We start from the raw sequence: 21944 nt of genomic DNA on the forward strand, positions 1-21944 counted from the left end.
AACTACTTGTGAGTAACAAAAGCTGGGCTTCAAGTTATGTGTTGTAAGCACTTTTAATTCTTTTCATTAAAACTTATTTTAAATGTAATTTTTCAACTTCACTCTGTGAGTGGGGAATTTTGCCGAGGAAATGCATGTGAGAAACTCAGGCACGCACTGTGTGTGATTTTTCCAATTATTTAAGTGAGTGGTTCAAAAGTCATGCCAGTACATGCCAAGTTCCTGATACCTGCTGCCGTCAGGCAAGGCTCCAAATCAGGGGCCTGATTTCAATGGAGTGAAAATTGGGTAAATTCTGGAATGGGCAGGCAATCTGCTCCACCAACTTATTGCCTATGCAGTGAAGATGAAAATTTACCCCACTTCTTTGAAATGGCTTAAAGCCTCCACTGAAATAGGAGAGAAAAGAATTTCAGACAAACACATTAAATATTCTTATGCTAGTGTTCCACGGTGTAACTTCAGTGCCAAAATGTCTGAGAGCCACACTGAGAGAAAGGAGGAGACAGACAGACTGGAACACTAATCAGAGACAGATAGAATACAGAAAGCAGTGGAGAGTGGGAGACAAGCAGATGCTCAATTACACAATGAAAGACATACAATTTAATATATTAAATGTTTCTAAACTGATGCAAAAGTATTTGTTGAAAATAAAAGACAAATTGCTAATTATTAGTTCAGAAAATAATGTGAAATAGCGCTGCATATTCAGCAATCGCTACATTAAAAAATGTTCTAACTCTTGTACTGTAGTCTGTTGAAATTGCACCTACATTTTAAGAAAATTGTTTTCTTTCTTAGTCTGTTAGCCTAATCGAAGTTGGGAACCCCAAACAAAGTTTGGAGAATGTGTGTGGATGGGCTCACTCCCAGCAGAAGTCTGATACAAGCCACGCAGAATATCACGACCATGCCATCTTTCTAACAAGGCAGGATTTTGGTCCATTGGGTATGCAAGGTACTGTAGCCCATTCAGGTTGGGTACACAGTTTTATATTTTACTCAACTATGCAATATCTTATTGATAAGTTATTGAAAGAAAGACACTTTATAGTCATTAGCATGTTATTTTCCAGCCTGATATTTTAAAAGTAAAGGATGATTTGGGGGACACTGGCCAGGCTAGACCCACCTGATATTGGGCCTCAGGCCTCATTTACATCAGACCGGCGAGCTGCAGACACTTGCTGGGTGTCCACAGGCAGCTCGCCAGCAAAGACCATTTGAATTTCGGGTTGCTGTCAACAACACAGGTGTGTCTTGCAAGAAGAGGGTGATCGGGAGGGAGTGGGGGGCAACCGGGAGTGGGGATCAACTGGGAGAGGAAGGCGATCAGGAGAGGCGTGCGAGCGGGAGAGGGGGGTTGAGATAGTGATCGGGGGGGTGAGGTGGGCGAGGCAGCAATCGGGGGGAGGCGAGCAGCGGCCGGCAGTGACCTGTGGTATTAATGTGGTCCTGCATCTCCCGGCTCCACATTCAGAAGTTTTTTTTAAACTTACCTTTTTGGTGATGACTACTGGTTAGGCGAATTGTAGGCCTGGCTTTCCTGAATGCAGCTGGTTGTGTTCAGGGCAAACTAATTTGGTAAAGGAGGCATTAAATATGCAAAGGGCCTAATGCCTCTTTTGATGCCTATACCGACGTCTCCGAATGCGTGTGTGCAAACCGCCCGCCATGTTGGATACCTTGAGCCCATTTTAAGCCTGTAAAAAGGGTGCATCACCATTGAATTTCTAGGCCGCTATTCTTTCACTTGCTAACTCCATATACTTTACCACTGTCAGATAGTCTGGAATAATAATAGATATAAATCATAAAACCACTTATCTTACTTGAAGATGACAACACCATGAATACAAATGATAAAACTGGGATTAATGAATGGTATGCTGAGCAGCTTTTTCTTATCGTAATTTTCTAAAACCAGAATTAAGATGCTAGATGTTAATATTTGGTGCTTTACCAACAGTTAAGTGCAAAGTGCATGATCATTATCTTACAGACTTTAAGCTGTTCAGCACACGTACTTCATTAGCTGGTTTATCAATGGGCTATGCATTTATGGGTTTCCTCTGTGTTGGATTTTAGTTCTGGTATGACAAACACCTTTTTAGATTAGATTATTTTACAGATTAAAGTAGTATGAAATATGATAGGTCTTTAGCCAATCTGAACATATAACTTGCACAACTTGTGGCGATAACTATGATAAAGCATAAATTTATGCATAGAAATATGAGAAAAAAATCATATCAATGTTGAAGTAGGAAAAACACAATTGATATTTTTCATATACCTTTTTTATATGTTATTTAAGTGCATTCTTCTCCAATATTTTCCTATCTTTTACAGGTTATGCCCCAGTTACAGGTATGTGCCATCCAGTCAGAAGTTGCACCCTGAACCATGAAGATGGCTTTTCATCCGCATTTGTAGTTGCTCATGAAACTGGGCATGTGTAAGTGTTAATCCTTACAGCGCAAAAACAAACTGGGCATGTGTAAGTGTTAATCCTTACAGCGCAAAAACAAACTGGGCATGTGTAAGTGTTAATCCTTACAGCGCAAAAACAAACTGGGCATGTGTAAGTGTTAATCCTTACAGCGCAAAAACAAACTGGGCATGTGTAAGTGTTAATCCTTACAGCGCAAAAACAAACTGGGCATGTGTAAGTGTTAATCCTTACAGCGCAAAAACAAACTGGGCATGTGTAAGTGTTAATCCTTACAGCGCAAAAACAAACAGTAACAATACTTAAGCATAGAAATACTGTCAAGAGTAACATTATGTTGAATATTAGAACCAGCAACTTGCATTTATACAACAACTTCACTGCAGAAAAATGTCACAAGGTGCTTTGCAGAGGGAGAGAGGAAAGATGAATGAAAGCGTGATCAAAAAGAGGTAGGTTTTCAGATGGCTTTTATAGGTGGAAAAGAGCATTGCAGAGGGGTTTAGGAGGCAGTTCCAAAGAGTGGGACCATGTTACAGGCTCACCAATAGTGCAGTGAAGGGTGGAGGTTGCACAGAAGGCCAGAGTCAGAGAACTGAAGAATGTGAGAGGAAGCAAAGGTAGAGTGGGAATTAAGGACAAGAATTTGAAATATAGTGTACTACGGGACATGGAGCCAGTCTAGGTCAGCAAGCATGGGGTGATGTGCAAGTAGGGCTAGGTGCATGACAGGATATGGGCAGCTGAGTTTTTAAAGAAGTGAGAGACAATGGTGAGAGGAGCATGGAAGACTGGTTGGGAATTGTTGAAGAAATCGAGTGTAGAGGTGACAGAAGCGTGGTTAAAGGTTTCAGCAACAGTAGGAGTGAGTTAGGGGGTAGAGGCGGGCAACGTTACTGAGGTGGTTGTGACACCCCTGAAATTCCAGTTCGACTGGGAGTGCGGTGGGTGGGACTTCTGCCCACCTGTCTGCCCCAGCCATGACCCTATCCCAAATCCCAGGGACGGGTTATTTGCCTAACGGGGTGCACGCATGCACCATTTATGGTGCTATTGGGACGCCTGCCCCATGGCGGGACATGGGCCAGTCTGGTCAGTGTGGTTGAAGATAAAAATTAGGTGCTTCAGTGATAATTTACCACTTTCCTAAGACAACAGATTTCGAGAACAATGCTGTTGGGATTAGCAGGAAAATCCAGCCCAATATCTCGTAACGTAGGTGAACGATGTTTATACTTGAAATTGAAGAAAGATTGCAATGATTTGTTTTGTAGCATTTCATAATGGCTATCATTTTGTTTAATCCCTACTACAGTGAAACGTGAGAGTCAGTTATCCAATGTGCTCCTTTAGTGCCTGATGCAGTATAATGTATTAAGGCCCTAGATTGCATGCAAAAATATTTAAAAGATCATAATGCAATATTTGTGCAGGCTTCTTGTTTCCTTCAGTGCCATTTAGAGTGTGAAGCAGGGAAGCTCTATTGGCACAGTAGTTCTTAAAGTGGCAAAAGCTTTGTATTTTTTTAGTGATTGCAATACATTTTAGTACAATATTGCTGTTATTAACATTTGTTCAATAGATGTATTTTTTAAATTTACAATATTTTTTGCGGAAGTAAAATTAGGGGCTATTTATTTCCTCTCCTTAAGGTAAGCTATTTTTAAATTGTCTCAAAATACAATATTTCATGCTTGTGGTGGTACAAGATGAAAGGGAGATGTGAGAGAGACAGCAGGCCCCAGAAAAAGTTTGTACCCCCTCAGCATGCCCACCTGCCAAGGGCTGAGTACAACTGCTTCAGCTTCCTGTGGGTCAGCAGAGTGCTAGTCACAGAGCTTTGCCATCTGCAGCTAGCACACTTTCAGCCAAATTGTAACATAGGCGCACCAACTGTTATGCTTGTGGCTCATCCTAGCTAACACTTAAATATCAGCTAACATGCAGCTCACATATGGATCAAACTGGTGCTTGGATCAGCATATCTGACACTTTCATCTTAGCTCCCACTGAACAGCGTGACAGTTGCTTAAAGGAAATGATTAGCATTTATATAGCGCCTTTCATAACCTCAGGACGCCCTAAAACACTTTACAGCCAATTATGTACTTTTGATATAAAAAAAGAAAATGCTGGAAATACTCAGCAGGTCAGGAAGTATTCATGGAGGGAGAAACAGAAACAGAGTTAGCATTTCAGGTTGAACTCCGAGTACATCAAAGTACTTTTGATGTTTAGGGAAATGCGGTAGCCAATTTGCACATAGCAAGTTCCAACAAACAGCAATGAGATACATGACCAGATATTTTAGTGATGTTAGTTAAGGGATAAATATTGACCAGGGCACGGGCAAACTCTCCTGCTCTTCTTTGAATAGTGCCATGTGATCTTTTAGAGCCACCCTAGAGGGCAGACTGGGCCTTAGTTTAAAGTCTCATCCGAAAAACGGCACCTCCAACAGTGCAGCACTCCCTCAGTACTATACTGAGGTGTCAGTCTGGATTATATGCTCAAATCTCTGGAGTGGGGTTTGATCCCACAATCTTCTGACTGAGAGGCAAGAGTACTACCACTGAGAAAGGCTGACACATCGGGGCATCCAGAGGTAGCTCGCCGGCTCCACGAGGACGAAGTTGGGCTGGCTGCCTCCCTGGCAGCGGCTCTCAGGTAGGTCCTAGGAAGCAGGGAAGGCGACCAGGGGGGCAATTACAGGCGATTGAGTGTGGGGCGGCAACAGTCTTCAGGATTGCTGTGGAGTGGTTCTCCCGACTCTACATTCAGGTAAGTATTTTTTTTTTAATTTACCCCGGTGGTGACTCTCAATTGTCTCTTTATGGCCGCTGATTAGGCCACATGCGTAGACATGGTTATCCTGAATGCAGCGGCCCAAGTTTCGGGAAGAGGGCCTCAAACTAGTGTTAGGCCCTCTATTTGCACATGTAAAGGGGCTAACCTCTGTTTAAGGTGCGAGCCTTGGACACCTGTACTGGAGCCTTTGCCAATATGGTGGGCACCACACTTCCAGCGCAGAATGTGCGCATGCACGCTGTGCGCCATATTGGATGCTTAAGCGCCCATTTTACACCTGTAAAATGCGAGCTATGTCGAAAGATTTCTGAACATTCCAGTGTATGTTGCAGCTTGAATGTGTGCTCTGGGTATACATGAGATGCAGTTGAAAGAGCTAAAGGTTGTGTGACGGCTTGACATGGGCAAACTGTATATGTGAGATAGCTTGACGGGCAACATTTTGTGATATGCAATCTTGCACCATTAGACAGTGTGGTTGGGCAGTTTTAGCATGACAGGTTTTATATAGTATGACATCTTTTCCTGCATTTGATCCTGGGTCCTGCAGATACCAGTGTGCACAGTATTCAGCCTGGCTGCCACCTTATGCCAGACATGGTGCACAGTCATCCTGTGGGGAGGGTGTCCTGGAGTGCCCAGCATATTCACTTCGCCAGACATCAATGGTCTACAGCAGTCCACCACTTGCAAAAGACTCTGTTTCATGCTTTGATATTGGGATTGCCTTCACTTGCTCTTACCCTGCCACATTTTGTCCCCATGCCACATTTTCATCACTCCAAAATCTGTTATTCCTCCATAATCACTCTCTTGTCAGCCCTGGCCCATGCAGCATTTGTAAAGGCTGAAACAAAAAAACAATTTCCTGCCTTTCTAAAGGCTGGAAGATTTTTTTTCACCCCATAAATCCGCCCCTTCCTCGTGCACTAAACACTGGGAGCGCACAGTAATTATTTATATTAGCTGAACTCACACTATCAGGTGAGGTGAGCCCTGCAGGTGTGGCCATTGTCTGATGCACATTGGTCCTAGCCCTTGCAGTTGTGAATTAAAGATAATTATAGATAATGGAAAGCACAATATAAGTATTAAATATGAGAATATTGGACTCATTGTCATGTCTTCATTTTGTCACCGCACACCAGGGACTCTTTTAATGCTTGGCATTTGGCTTTGCCTTGTGCGCAAATACATACAGTGTACTAAAAATCATGGTAAAAAGCCAACCTCTCGTGTTCAATTGTAATGAGCCATCTGGTTTTCATTTCTTTTCCATCTACTAGGTTAGGTATGGAACATGATGGCCAAGGCAATCATTGTGGAGATGAGATTAAAATGGGAAGTATCATGGCACCATTGGTTCAGGCTGCATTTCATCGTTTCCACTGGTCTCGCTGTAGTCAACAGGAGCTGAACCGATACTTGCAGTGAGTGGAGGAACTACAAATCTGTTCTGAAAGTTTTGCTGGTCTCCAAGTGAATGAAATAATAAATATATGGCCTTCATCCTGTTAAATGATGAAACCTCAGTGAAACTAGCCTAGCTTTTCATTTATGTTCTTTTTTGAAACAGATGTTTTGTGCTTTCTATGTTCAAAAATATTACAGATAGATCTTCTTTACAGTTAGTTTCCCTTCCCTGTGCTTCATCATTGCCTTCAGAATAATGATGCCCCCTAACAGAAAAACAAGCGCAAACATCCAGCCTTCTGTTTTGCTTTTTTAATTGTGTTCCAAGAAAAACATTATAGAGAGAAAGGGAATTAATACAAAAACAGAAGAGCTTTTACACGTTTTAAGATCTTGGGGGAGAAATTCGGGATCGCCCCATATGGGGCGCTAAAGTTTGAAAGCTGGAAAAGTTAGTGCAATCCACTAATCATTCTCAGCTTTTGGTAAATTCACTGTTAGCGCTCCAGGAAGGAAGTGGAGCACTAAATCACAATGACCACTGCAGCGCTGCCAGGATCCGAGGAGTCTTTCCCTCCCTTAAGGGGAAGGGCCATTGTTGCAGGCTCTGCATTTGAATGATCTCCCTTGTCGCCGACGGCAGTCGGGATCCTCGACGATCAGCCCCAAGCACTGTCAGAGAGTGCAGGGCTGATTAATCGCGCCATTTAAAAATGTTCAAAATGCACCCTAAAGGAAGGAAACATATTTCTACTGAAGACAAGCGGCCTTACCTTTAATTATCGCTCCCGAAGCGCCCGGCCTCCCGAACAACGCCTCCTGCAGCTGTTGTTTCGCCCGACGATGCTGCAGGGGGGCGGAACCGAATTTCGGGTCGAGGGTGCTGCGCAGCTGGATGATGTCACGATCTCCGGGCACAGGAGAGCGAGGTGCTAGGGGTTACCGTTGCCGCAAACCGCCAGGTGAATTTCGCCGGTGGCGGTACTATCGCTGTACCTGGGCAGTAAGTCGTTAGCGCTCCATTATCGCGCCCCAGAGGCGCAAAAGAGGCGAATTTCTAGCCCAGTACTATTCATCGTCGGTGGGTCAATATCCTGGAATTCTGTACTTAACCCCATTGTGGGAGCGCCATTAATTTGACTGTAATGGTTCAAGGAGCGGCCAAAATTTGACACCAAGCCACATAAGGAGATATTAGGACAGGTAACCAAAAGCTTGATCAAAGAGGTAGGTTTTAAGTAGCGTCTTAAATGAGGAGAGAGAGGTAGAGATGTTTAGGGAGGGAATTCCAAGCTTGGGGCCTAGGCAGCTGAAGGCACCAGTGGTGGAGTCATTAAAATCAGGGAGGCGCAAGAGTCCCGAATTGGAGGAGCCCAGAGATGTCAGGGAACATAGGGTCTAATGAGAGGGAGGAACTGAACAAAATCAGTATTTGTAGGGAAATGGTGTTGGGGAAATTGACGGGATTGAAGGCCAATAAATCCCCAGGGCCTGATAATCTACATCCTAGGGTACTTAAGGAAGTGGCCCTAGAAATAGTAGATGCATTGCTGGTCATCTTCCAAAATTCGATAGACTCTGGAACAGTACCCATGGATTGGAGGGTAGCTAATGTTACCCCACTATTCAAAAAAGGTGGTAGAGAGAAAACGGGAAATTATAGACCGGTAAGCCTGACGTTGGTAGTGGAGAATATGCTAGCGTCCATTATAAAAGATGTAATAGCAGAGCACTTGGAAAACAGTGACAGGATCGGACAAAGTCAACATGGATTTACAAAAGGTAAATTGTGCTTGACTAATCTACTGGAATTTTTTGAGGGTGTAACTGGTAAAATAGATAAGGGAGAACCAGTGGATGTGGTGTATTTGGACTTTCAGAAGGCTTTCGATAAGGTCCCACATAAGAGATTAGCGTGTAAAGTTAAGGCACATGGGATTGGGGGCAAGGTATTGACTTGGATAGAGAACTGGTTGGCAGACAGAAAGCAAAGAGTTGGAATAAACGTGTGTTTTTCCGAATGGCAGGCAGTGACTAGTGGGGTACCTAGGACCCCAGCTATTCACAATATATATTGATGATCTAGACGAGGGAGCTAGATGTAATATCTCCAAGTTTGCAGATGACACAAAACTGGGTGGGTGTGTGTGCTGTGAGGAGGATGCCGAGAAACTCCAGTATGATTTGGACAGGTTGGGTGATTGGGCAGAAGCATGGCAGATGCAATATAACGTGGATAAATGCAAGGTTATCCACTTTGGTGTCAAAAACAGGAGGGCAGATTATTATCTGAATGGCAATAGATTGGGAGAAGGGGTAGTGCAACGAGACCTGGGTGTCCTTGTGCACCAGTCGCTGAAGGTAAGCATGCAGGTGCAGCAGGCGGTTAAGAAGGCAAATGGTATGTTGGCCTTCGTAGCGAGAGGGTTCGCATACAGGAACAAGGATGTCTTGCTGCAGTTGTACAGGGCCTTGGTGAGACCACATCTTGAGTATTGTATGCAGTTTTGTTCGCCTTATCTGAGGAAGGATGTTCTTGCCATGGAGGGAGTGCAGCGAAGATTCACCAGGCTGATACCTGGAATGGCAGGAATGACGTATGAGGAGAGATTGGGTCAATTGGGCTTATACTCGCTGGAGTTTAGAAGAATGAGAGGGGATCTCGTTGAAACTTCTAAAATTCTAACAGGACTAGACAGACTAGATGCAGGAAGGATGTTCCCAATGGCCGGGGAGTCCAGAACCAGGGGTCACAGTCTAAGGATAAGGGGTAAGCCATTTAGGACAGAGATGAGGAGGAATTTCTTCACCCAGAGAGTGGTGAACCTGTGAAATTCTCTACCACAGAAGGCAGTAGAGGCCAATTCATTAAATATATTCAAGGAGGAGTTAGATATATTTCTTAAGGCTAAGGGGATCAAGGGATATGGGGAGAAAGCAGGGACAGGGTACTGAATTTGGATGATCAGCCATGAATGGCCGAGCAGGCTTGAGGGGCCGAATGGCCTACTCCTGCTCCTATTTTCTATGTTTCTATCTCAGAGGGTTGATGTGCTGGAGGAGGGGTGAGGCCATGGAGGTATTTGAAAGCAAGATGAGAATTTTAATGATACATAAGGCCATATGTGCTGCATTGGACAATCCTATCTGTTATACCAACATTTGTTGATCTATTTTGCTCATTGGCAAATATGAGATTTGAATTCTGACACATTTGGAGTAATATTCCTCCACGGAGTCCAAAATTTGAGTATCGTGGCACAAAGTCTCCACTTCTAGACATGATGGGAACAAAACTAATGCAAGAGTACACTTTTGATGCCATCCCATTAAATTATCTACACCTTCCATGTCAAGCTTACAGTGATGGGCTGTTTTAATGCTGGGAGCCCGCCCAACATGATTATAATTAGGCCAGGGTCACAGCAGGAACATGGTGGCAGGTAGAAGTCATCCTGTCACACTTCTAATGCATTAAATGCTGCCATGGAAAATGCAAATGTTTAATTTACCGTAACACCATTGCAGTATGTTGAGCTAATGTTTCTGTCCACTTCATGGACCATCAGAAAGGGGTGGCAGTAATCCCTAGAGCAGTGGCAGAAAGCGTTCTGCTGGCATATAGTGGGCACCTTTCTCATTAAGCCACATACCAACATATGGCCAACATAAGGTCAGAAATGGGGATGTTCGCTGATGACTGCACAGTGTTCAGTGCCATTCACAACCCCTCAGATAATGAAGCAGTCCATGCCCGCATGCAACAAGACCTGGACGACGTTCAGGCTTTGGCTGATAAGTGGCAGGTTACATTCGCGCCATAGAAGTTCCAGGCAATGACTATCTCCAACAAGCGAGAGTCTAACCACCTCCCCATGACATTCAACGGCATTACCGTCACCGAATCCCCCACTATCAACATCCTGGGGGGTTACCATTGACGAGAAACTTAACTGGACCAGCCACACAAATACTGTGGCAACAAGAGCAGGTCAGAGGCTAGGTATTCTGTGGCGAGTGTCTCAGCTCCTGACTCCCCAAAGCTTTTCCACCATCTACAAGGCACAAGTAAGGAGTGTGATGGAATACTCTCCACTTGCCTGGATGAATACAGCTGTAACAACACTCAAGAAGCTCGACACCATCCAGGACAAAGCAGCCCGCTTGATTGGCACCCCATCCACCACCTTAAACATTCACTCCCTCCACCACTGGCGTACCGTGGCTGCAGTGTATACCATCTACAAGATGCACTGCAGCAACTCGCCAAGGCTTCGTCGGCAGCACCTCCCAAACTCGCGACCTCTTCCACCTAGAAGGACAAGGGCAACAGGCGCATGGGAACACCAGCACCTGCAAGTTCCCCTCCAAGTCACACACCATCCTGACTTAGAAGTATATCGCCGATCATCGTCGCTGGGTAAAAATCCTGGAACTCCCTATCTAACAGCACTGTGGGAGTACCTTCACCACATGGACTGCAGCGATTCAAGAAGGCGGTTCACCACCACCTTTTCAAGGGCAATTAGGGATGGGCAATAAATGCTGGCCTTGCCAGCGATGCCCACATCCCATAAACGAATTTTAAAAAATACCCCTACGGAGGCCTAAGGCTACCATGTATCTCAGATCACCAAGGCCTATAGCCCCTTTAACCTTGCCTCCGCTGCAGCATTGCTGCAATTTCTCTTGGTTACAGCCACAGTCTTCCACTGGCTAGTGGGGATCATGCCAGGAGATGGCTCCGCACATATAATGACCTGACCCAGGAAAATGGGTCAGGGGCACAGTGGGGTTGGGGCAGGAAATGGAGAAGCCAAGCCACGTTGTCATTTTTGCTGAGGGTACAAATCATGCAAAGTTGTTTAGATGTTTTATATCTTTCTGCTGGGTGGTGACTTTGAAAGTAATTTGTTTGAAAATATTTTTTCCATTGCAGTTCATATGACTGTCTACGTGATGATCCATTTGAACACGATTGGCCATTGCTTCCACAACTTCCAGGCATTAACTACTCTATGAATGAACAATGTCGCTTTGACTTTGGAGTGGGCTATATGATGTGCACAGCAGTAAGTGTGATCAAAGCTGTTTCAGACACACGGTATCTTTTTAGAGCATGGATAAGATACACTGAAACTGGCATATATCCGATAGAATTTCTGCAGAGGTTCCCTTATCTATCGCTGTAACTTCTGCGGAAACCCTGGGATTTCACCCAATCTTTTTCTAACGAGAGAGCGGAAGAAGCCAGGCGAGAAAATTCTAGGCGTACATCAATGTGTGTGTATGTGTACATAAGAACATAAGAACATAAGAAATAGGAGTAGGAGTAGGCCAATCGGCCCCTCGAGCCTGCTCCACCATTCAATAAGATCATGGCTGATCTGATCCTAACCTCAAATCTTCTATCACTCTCCATCCACCCGAACCCATGTGATCTCCCGGGAGAGGCGAAAAACCAGATATCATATATACATATACACACACACACATATTAAATGATACAATAATCCGAAGAGACAGGCCTAGGACAAGCCATACAAAAACGCTCTGAAGATGTTGTCAGTTCTTACTGTTATTAGAACAAGTTTTTCTTGTTCTAGTCTGTATGTGTATTTAAATCAGTAAAATAGTAGCAGTGTCCAGGACGTATGTGAACTGTATAACCCAGCTTCTTTTATGTTCTCTTTGCTTTGCAGGATGCATGAAAATGGCAATATGTGCATGTCCTACACAGCTTTCAAAACTTTCATATTTTGCCTCTTAAGATCTGCAAAAAAAATGTTTGGAATTGCCTGTGAATTTCCAGCATAAAATGACAAACATAAGAAATCACATGTATTATTGAAGTACAGTATTTTCTCAATATATAATATTAAAACTTCAGTGTGATTTGATTTTGCTGCCAAATTGTTGCTAATTTTTAAAACTTTTGCCAAAGACAAGTTTGTTTATAAACATGTGTCACATTGGCATTTTAATATTTCACGGCTGAATCTATTAGGACTCTAGATGGACTCAGATAGTAACATGCAGATGAATGGGATGAAAGTACTCTGTCGTGTGATCTAATGATTGTCAAGGGTCCTAAGTTAAGTGATTTTGGGCAATAACTTGCCAGTTTCTAGTTATGTGAGTCTGAGGCCGCGATTTTGTCATTGGATGCGGCTTGGGAGCGGGTCAACTAGTTTCTGGGTCCCAGTCCCGCCCCCAACTGCATCCGGCCCACGGATATGATTTTACATCGATTGACCTTGTTAAGCCCGCCCTGCGGGCTTGCTGGCCAATTAAGAAAAAGCGGGTCTGATGACGTCATTTGATGACACGTCATCTGCCGGTTTTCTTAAAGGGACCAAGCACAATTTTTTTTTGACGGTTGATTTTTCAGTGTTTGACAGCATTGAGGTGCTGCAAACACTGGTAATCACTGTACAAAAGTGAGCTCTTGCACCCAGGCTCTCCAGTGACTCCCTCCTTAGGCTAGAAGATGGCAGCTGCAGGTGAGATTACAGAAGCGATCTGTCACTGGTGACCGAGGTTCTCCCAATGAGGTGGGACTAGACATCCATTCAAAACTTGTTACCTACAGAAAAGTGTAAATGCATTAAAAATGATTTTCCAAACATTTTCTTACCTCTGAGACTCACCAGTGCACCATTGGATCCACCACACCACTTCTGCAGCTGTCATCAACATTACAGCAGACTCACAACACGCCACGCTTACCTGGCGTGGTGTCCGGACATCGGGAAACCCCAGCCAGAAGCGACAAAATTGAAAAAGAGCCTGTTAACAACAGGCAATTAAGTGGCTATAATCCTCTTCCTGCCGCTAAGTGTCGGGTCCATGCGCAAATCGGGGACCCGACACTTGGGAAGATTGATTGGAGGCAGGTTGACAGCGGGTTTCCTACCTGCTGTCAATCTTTGTGATTTTGACAGCGGTCCCGCCTCCAAACCCACACTCTGCACGCCAGCAAAATTCCGGCCTGAGTGTTCCACAGAACATTTCATGAAGACAGTATTGCATTAATATTTCCTCACTGTACAGTTGCAAACGATAGAATTTCAACAGCAGTTTAGTAAATAATAACATAGCAAATACATACAAATAACACAGTTATGGCCAAAACTTGGTGCAAATTGACAGCTTGTCCTAAGACTCAGGAGCTGATTTTTTCCAAGTTACATCCTGAAAATGCTTGCAGGTGGGGAATTAGTAGAAATTAGTTCTGCCTGAATTCCACCTATTTTCAGCCCCACTCCCATTTCCAATGGGTTCTGGGGCAGGTGGTGGAATCTCCTATCCACAGCAGGCATGAGCTTCATTACAATATGTGAAACGGGCCAATTTCCTGTGATGGTCATGCTGGATGCCAAGTACAGTCCACCCCAGGAAACCTGGCATGCAAGGTTGCTGGCGCAGAATATGCAGGCAGCAGGTTATTCAGAAGGTACAGATGTTAAAGATAAGTTATTTCATGCAACTTCTGGGCTGTGGAGTTGGCTCACATCAGTTATAATGCCTGCACACAAGGGCAGTTTCAGCTTTCTCTAAAATGTAGAGGTATTTAGGCACCATGTGACACAACATCTGTGCTTTCACAGTACTGCTCTGAGGTTTGGAGGCAACCAAAGTGCCTGACCATGTGACTTGAGGTAATATTATTCAATTAACTCACTTGTGTTGTCATGTTAACTATAACAAGAACATAAATTACACCTGCACCATTGTATGTCTAATCGAGAAGTAGGAGCCACTGTGGAGGCAGTGTAATGGGTGCCCTAAATTGCATCTAAGTTGTGCTATACCTTCCTGAGGAGTATACATAATGAGTAAACCCCATTGTCTTAGTGGCTAGGAACCATTATTGGAGCAGTACCAAGGGAGTTCTAAACTGCAATGAACCTATTCTGCACAGTTACATGTCTGAGGGATGCCTAGTCATTCGGAACAAAGTAATTTCACTTCCGAACACTGTCAAACTACACTCCAATGAGTATGCATTTCAGAGAAGTCTATAACTGTGAATAGACTCTTAATTACAAATTTGTATACAACAGGAAATTCATTATGAATGAAATTCAGCAAACAGTTTTCTGTATAGTCGTTAGCCGGGTCATTATTTGTCGTTCATATCCTTCAGCAATTTTTAATCTATGCTCACCTTTAATGAGCATAAATGATTTTGTGCACATGTTTAGAAGGCCGCACCAAGCCATTATTATGTCATTATCCAATTCTTCAAAACCATTCTGTATTTTGATGTGGCAATATTGCTGCAGCTCTCTTTGGAAGGAAATGAAAAATGATACCTAGCAGTTTTGTGAAATGTTAAAATTAAAGGTATTAATATTTAAATCTCTTTAAAAAAAAAAAAAAAACAGTGACTAGTGACATTCACTACTGGACATTTGAAGAACTCTGAAGCATTATTCAGGGCCACCATTTTGCAATGTTTAAAATGTAGCTGTGGATCAGTCCTACTGTAAATCTACCACCACATCATCATTAATATTCAGGTTAAATATCTAAAAACTCTACAGATTTAAACATTTAGTGGGTGAAATTGCTTCTGTCAATAACTTTAGCAAAAATATCCTGTTTTGTACTGGCTTCTTTTGGAAAATGATGCACAAGAGGAATTTTACCTCCTTAGATTACCAAAGAAAAATGATCAGTCAAAGTTAAATGTGTTTTAGATGTTATGAAATTCATCTTTTCTGTACTACCTTTTGTTATGTGACAGCATTTTAGAAGAAAATATTTTCTGTACTATTTTTATTATGTGACAGCATTTTAGAAGAAATGTATTATCTGTAAACACCCTTATATTTTTCATGGTTTCAGTTCCGTACCTTTGACCCCTGCAAGCAGCTGTGGTGTAGCCATCCTGACAATCCATACTTTTGCAAAACTAAAAAAGGGCCTCCATTAGATGGGACAATGTGTGCTCCTGGCAAGGTTGGTAAAATGAGATTTATAAATTCATATGCACTGTTATATGATGCTAGATCTACTTTTTATTTATATATAATTCTGTTTCTGTCCTGACAACAGCACACACAGAGAAACATCACATTGCTGCAATGCATTAGAAGTATGAAAGGATGTCAAATGCTGGGTTTGGAAAATGTAGCATTGAAGCCAAAATCAGCATTATGAATACATAAAGATAACAAGCTATAGTGAATAGCTATGACCAATGTTCATCCATGTTTTCAAATAATTGTTTAGCACTATTTTTGGGTTCTTACAGCATATTTGGGCAATGTTACTGCTGTTTTTGCACTGCAGTAAGCACGGCACATTCTTACACAAAAATGGGATGTCAGTAACTGTTTTTTGTGATCCTCACCACTAACATAATCCAATGAGATTATATTGAGAAGAGGAAAGTAATTACATGACAGGAATATCCTCAAGGAGTTCTGTGGACATGAATTGCAAAAGCAAACCTTCTGGTTTGTAACTGTCATCTGAACCCCGAGGCGAGATTACTGTCTTGAAATCACTATTGTTTATCATTTTTTCGAATAAGTGCTTTGGAGTTTATGTAGTATTTTTATTCTAGTTTCATTCTGTTATTGTCACTGTCCTCTTTCTTTTTGGCTAGCAGTGATATTGTTGTCATTCACATCCAGGGTGCTGACTTCATTTAAAGTGTGATGATGTCCATCCACACTGGAGGATTGACAATTGCGATGTAGCCACTGAAAGTTTAGCACTTTCACTGCTGTATTTTCACTTATTCAGCATAACAAATAAGGGGTGATTTCCTGATCTGTTGTTCCCAGTGGGGAGCCTTGCTAACAGAAGCACATCGCAGGAAACTGTGGGTATGCAGCCCCTGATTGTCCATCCATTAAAATGAATTAATCAAAAATAGCAGCAGGTGTCATCAGACAAGCCAATGCAGCTGTGCCTGGGACTGAATACTTGGGTCCTCAAATGAGACCAAGGAAGAACCAGATGCCTAAGGTGCAAGTGTACGTGCCTTTCTTTCCCCCTGTCTGAAGTTCTCTTCCTCTTCAAAATACATAGCAGTCATTGGGAGGCCCAGAGAAATGTCCATGCTGAGCACTATGGTCACTGCTGAAAAGAGATTGCTGTCAGTAGCAGTGCCACAGGGAAAAAATCTTTCCAGGAAAAAAATGACTGGATATAAAGAGACAGTCACGACACCAAAACCAGACAAAATAATTTTTGTCACACTCCCTAATTTAAATATTTTTCACAGCCCTGTGTACAGTTTGTGCATAAGTTTTGTGCTCCCTGCACTGGCCAGCTGCATTGGGATGCACCGAGCCCACTGTGTGGGCCATAAGCCTGAGCCTAACAACACTGGGCATCTGCCATTGCATTACCAGCCCCAAGGTATCATCTTGTGCAAAGAATATATGGCTCTGAATGGAGGAAGTTAATATTGATGTGTAAATCATGTAATTTCCTTTTGCTTTTCAGCATTGCTTTAAAGGGCACTGTATCTGGCTAACTCCTGACATATTAAGACAGGATGGAAACTGGGGGGCATGGGGCAAGTTTGGATCCTGCTCTCGAACCTGTGGAATTGGTGTACGCTTCCAGACACGGCTGTGTGATAACCCATTGTAAGTAGGCTTTTGATACAAATAACTCGTTACATTTTATTATGGTTGAGGCAAAATTGGAATTAATAATATACAGCATAACTCACACATCCTTTGTGTAAAAGTTGCCAATGTCAATTTTTGAGATAGTCCATAAAATATTTGTGATAGAAATGGTTATGTGAAATAGATAAACATATGCATTTTTGAGTTGTCTTACGTGATTTTTGATGCTGTTTCCAGGCTATTAGAGCGTAAATCTACGCAATGATTCATGAAAATATTATATAATGTCAAATGATCTGGTCTCCTGTAAACTGTAGATTACACTCCATGGAGTAAAATCAAAGGCAGTATTGCTGCAGTTCAAATCATTTGATTTAATCACGGGAGTCTGCCATCCGTCAGTATGATACCAGCAAGCAACAAAAACTGTCTGAAAATAGAATAAAACCAACTATGAACTGAGCCTGTATATGAGATAAAGAACTGTGATATTGCACATGATAAATCAACTGGCCTGGTGTTTCCGTTAGGTTGCACTGGTATTTCCGGCGCAATTTGCCCCAAATCAGCCGAATCAGTGCGAAAGATCGAGGAATTTCAAGCGCAAAGTAGTCCAGCGCAAATCGAGTTTTCACGATCTTTTGCAGTAGTTGGGAAAAAAACATCATGCTGGAAGCAAGCTCCATCCACTAAACTGGCCATGCTCCCAGATCGAATTAATCACCATGAGGAGTTTCTGCTAATGGTGCCCGTTTGCAGGCCTTTGAAGAGGCTCTTAAAATTAAGCTGTTCTTTTTTTAGGCACAAGAACACTAATAGGCATCTTTTAAAAGATTTTAAATATTTTTTTTAATTTACTATGAAACTGAGTACTGTACACCAATGTGACTAGTAAATGGTTCTGTATAAGTTTTTAAAGTAATTTTCAGCTATTTAAAATCGGGTTACTCACAGGTGGTGGACGAGACACTGATTAAAAATGCTTATTTTTTTGTGATAAACCCATTTTCAGCTGTACAGGAAACTTTTGATTTACCGGCACCCAAAAAACCGGAAATCTCGGTTAACCGGCAAAATTCAGGAGTAGGTTCAGGTAAGTTTTACTTCATATTTTACTTGCCTTCCTCGATCTGTTGCTGTGCAAGGGTGTGGCTGCAGCTGTTGCTAAGCTACAGAGACGTTTGGAACTTGTGGCCATTGTTCTGCACCTGTTGCTAAGCAACAGGGTTTGTTGCTTTATACGGAGCTCTCAGCTCTCCGTATCTTTTACTATAGCTTTCGGTTATCCGGAATTTTTGATGAACCGGCACCACGTCGGTCCCGTCGGTGTCGGATAAAAAAAAGTTTCCTGTATTAATAAATCTGCATCAGGTTACCACTCTTAATATATCAAGGAATATTTTTTAATGCAATTTTATTATGTTCTAAAATACTGCCGGATTGCGTTGGTTCATGGCAGATTTTACTTTCGGCGATATGCAAATGCATTTGAGCAGAAACATGAGAAAAAAATTCCCTTTGCAAAATTAGCGCACTTTTGAGCACAATTTGCGCCTGGATCACCGATTGCACCCAAAGCGGAATCTCTTGGCCAGTCACTCTCTACACTTGTCGCGGTTGTTTTTGTGTTGCTGCTTTTTTCTTTCTCTTTCTTCTCTTCTGCTTCTCCCTCTATTACTTCTGGCTCTCTCCTCTTCTCCCTTTCTTTCCCTCTTTGACTTCCTTTCTGCTTCTCTCGGGGCCCTCTGCTGTTTTTCTGCCTGGCTTTTTTCTTCTGTTCTTTTGGGTGAGGGATGATGTGGTGCAGCAGACAAGGGACCAACCACAGGCTGCAGGCCGCACTTTACGGTGGTGGCTGCAGGGGGCCATATAAAGGGTAGCAAGGCTGCATTTTCAGGTGGCAGGCGTGGGGTGTCGGTCGGGGAGAGGAATCCATCCAAAGCTGCATTACTGGTTCCTTTTGGGTCACAAGTGACAGCTGGTCAGTACAGCGTGGGATCTGAAGCACGATGCATTTTCAGGTAGAGTGTGGGATTTTGGTAGGAAGAGGGATCCATTGAGGCCTGCAGGCTGGCATGGGGCGTGGAAGAAGATTGTGCCAGGAAAGAAAAGCAACATGAAGGGTGTGGTGCTGTGGAGCGCACTGGCAAAGCATTACCTATCTTAGAGATGCAAATCAGAACTTGGAGCACTTAAAGCTATGTATGGGAAATTTAAACTTTACCACCTTAAACCTAATTTGCAGACATGATGCCCAGGCATGATTGAAATAGCAGCATGTTGCCCTCCTTTACATGTGTGCTATTTGCTACTTTTAATATTGTAAGCGGATGTGCCATGATGTTCACGTTAAGTTGGAGATTAGCTTGGTAACTGAAGCATTTGGTAGTGAAGTGAAGGATTTGAGGTGGGGCTGACTTTTTAGAATATTAATGCATAACTATAATAGAGCAGTGGGTCTTTGTGGTGATTATTCTTTATGTTTAGTAAGAAGTATTGTGATTGGTTGTTTGTTTCCTGCCTTGGGATATATGTTGTAATCTCATTGGTAGTTGATGTCATGTGATTTGTGGTGGCCATCTTAAATTCAGTTCTTTCCAGCCTTTAGTTGGGACTGGGTGTTGAAGATGTGCTACAGGATTTTTAAGTTAATAAAGCCTAGATTAGAAAGGCAAATCTATTCTTTATTTCAATTTATTAACTTTATGTCAGAATGGAGCGATATCTTCAACCAGAACGATTCAATGCTGACCCTAATTCTGCAGGAGTGGATGATAAATGGAAACACTGGTATTGTACATTTAAAAACTTTTTGGGCGTGTTGGATCAAGAGTCTCTAAATAAGCTGAATATGCTGATCAACTACATTGCTCCGGATGTGTATAATATATTTTGGACTGTAAAACTTACGAAGTGGCTATTTCTACATTGGAAAAGATTTTTGTTAAGCCAAAGAATGAGGTATTTGCACGTCACCTTCTATCTGCCCGTAGGCAGCAGGTGGGAGAATCTTTGGATACTTATTTACAAGCACTTCGGTGCCTTAGTGTTAACTGTAATTATAAGGCCGTGACGGCTGAAGAATATAAGGAAGAATCGGTACGGGATGCTTTTATTAATGGATTACTGTCTAGATCAATTCGTCAGCGGTTGTTAGAAAATAAGACTTTGGATCTTAAGAGTGCTTTTGAGCAAGCTTCTACATTGGATGTGGCTCAGAGAAGTTCGGATTCTTATGCTCCTTTTAATCGGCTTGCGACTGTGGTTTCGGCAGTTCCGGATGAAAAGGAATTATGTGGACTTAATAGGAGTGGTTTACTAGATTCTGAAACAGTTTCTACTTCAGCGGCTGTTGCCTCTAGGATTCAGAAGTGTTATTTTTGTGGGAACGTCCGGCACCCTCATCTGAAGTGTCCTGCTCGGGAGGCTGTGTGTAGTAAATGCGGCAAGAGAGGTCATTACGCACGTGTGTGTAAATCATCAGGTTCAATTACCTCCTCTGTGACTATTCAGCCTTTAGATAGGGCGTTTATTGCATCAATTTCTGCTGCATTTGCTCATGGCCTAAACAAAGCTATAGTTACGGCCCAAGTTAATGGGTTGGAAGTGAAGGCCCTTATAGATACGGGCAGTACCGAGACTTTTATAAGTCTTCAGTTTGCAAAGGAGAAGCATTTGAAAATTTCGCCTGTTTCCTATCAGGTGTGTATGGCTCAGACGACTCTCACTTCACAAGTAGCTGGTTGTTGCCTTGTGAAATTGATTCTTCTAGGTAATACGTATACTGATATACGCCTATCTGTTTTGCCTAATCTCTGTGCGGATATTTTGATTGGTCATGATGTGCTTCAGTTACACGAGTCTCTCAATCTTTCATTTGGAGGGACTAAGCCACCTTTATCTATTTGTGGATTAACCTCTTTATCCATTTCTCCATTATCACTTTTTTCCAATTTGATGCCGGATTGTAAGCCAATTGCTACCAAGTCAAGAAGGTATAGCAGTCAGGATAGAGAATTTATTAATTCTGAAGTTCAACGTCTCTTATTGGAAGGAATCATTGAACCTAGTTGTTCGCCTTGGTGGGCACAGGTAGTTGTCACGACTAACGAGAGACATAAGAAACGAATGGTGATAGACTATTCCCAAACTATTAATAGGTATACTCAATTAGATGCGTACCCTTTGCCTAAGATTGATGAGCTTATCAATAAAGTATCTCAGTATAAGGTTTTTAGCACTATTGACCTAAAGAGTGCTTATCATCAGATTCCTATTGTTAAGAAGGATCAACCATATACGGCCTTTGAGGCTGGTGGAAAGCTGTATCAGTTTTGCCAAATACCATTTGGTGTTACTAATGGTGTTGCTTGTTTTCAACGGGCAATGGATGCTTTTATAAGTGATAACTCTCTCTCTGACACCTTTTCATACTTAGATGACATCACGGTGTGTGGCAAATCAAGGGTGGAGCATGATTCTAATTTAGAAAGATTCCTTCAAGCTGCGGAAAAAGTTAGTTTAACTTTCAATAAAGAGAAGTGTACCTTTTCAACCACTGAGGTAAATCTACTGGGGTATATTATCTCGGGAAATAAGATTAAACCAGACCCAGAACGTCTGCGACCATTGATTGATTTACCCTGTCCTACTAATTCTAAGGCTTTGCA

At 42.5% G+C, this 21944-nt stretch overlaps 1 protein-coding gene and 1 long non-coding RNA gene across 4 annotated transcripts in view; one reads left to right on the forward strand and one right to left on the reverse strand.

Annotated features, from left to right (window-relative positions):
- LOC147114009 (A disintegrin and metalloproteinase with thrombospondin motifs 2-like) overlaps window positions 1-21944 on the forward strand; it is a 413260-nt gene that overhangs the window by 309985 nt on the left and 81331 nt on the right. For 2 of the 3 annotated variants that reach the window (XR_015079327.1, XM_085995518.1), the window contains exons 6-11: window positions 805-961; window positions 2356-2461; window positions 6550-6693; window positions 11616-11748; window positions 15530-15643; window positions 17144-17289. Coding sequence is in view for 2 of the 3 variants with exons in the window: in XM_085995518.1 (XP_085851644.1) it covers window positions 805-961; window positions 2356-2461; window positions 6550-6693; window positions 11616-11748; window positions 15530-15643; window positions 17144-17289 (800 nt within the window). In the remaining variant the exon portion in view is untranslated. The remainder of the gene's footprint in view (window positions 1-804; window positions 962-2355; window positions 2462-6549; window positions 6694-11615; window positions 11749-15529; window positions 15644-17143; window positions 17290-21944) is intronic. The other variant, XM_085995519.1, reaches the window with a different exon arrangement.
- LOC147114010 (uncharacterized) overlaps window positions 1-21944 on the reverse strand; it is a 134997-nt gene that overhangs the window by 19753 nt on the left and 93300 nt on the right. The gene's annotated exons all lie outside the window — the stretch shown is intronic.

Source organism: Somniosus microcephalus, chromosome 8, assembly GCF_052327205.1.
Source record: "Somniosus microcephalus isolate GS21.2 chromosome 8, FLI_Smic_1.0, whole genome shotgun sequence".
In the NCBI taxonomy this organism is placed as follows: Eukaryota; Metazoa; Chordata; class Chondrichthyes; order Squaliformes; family Somniosidae; genus Somniosus; species Somniosus microcephalus.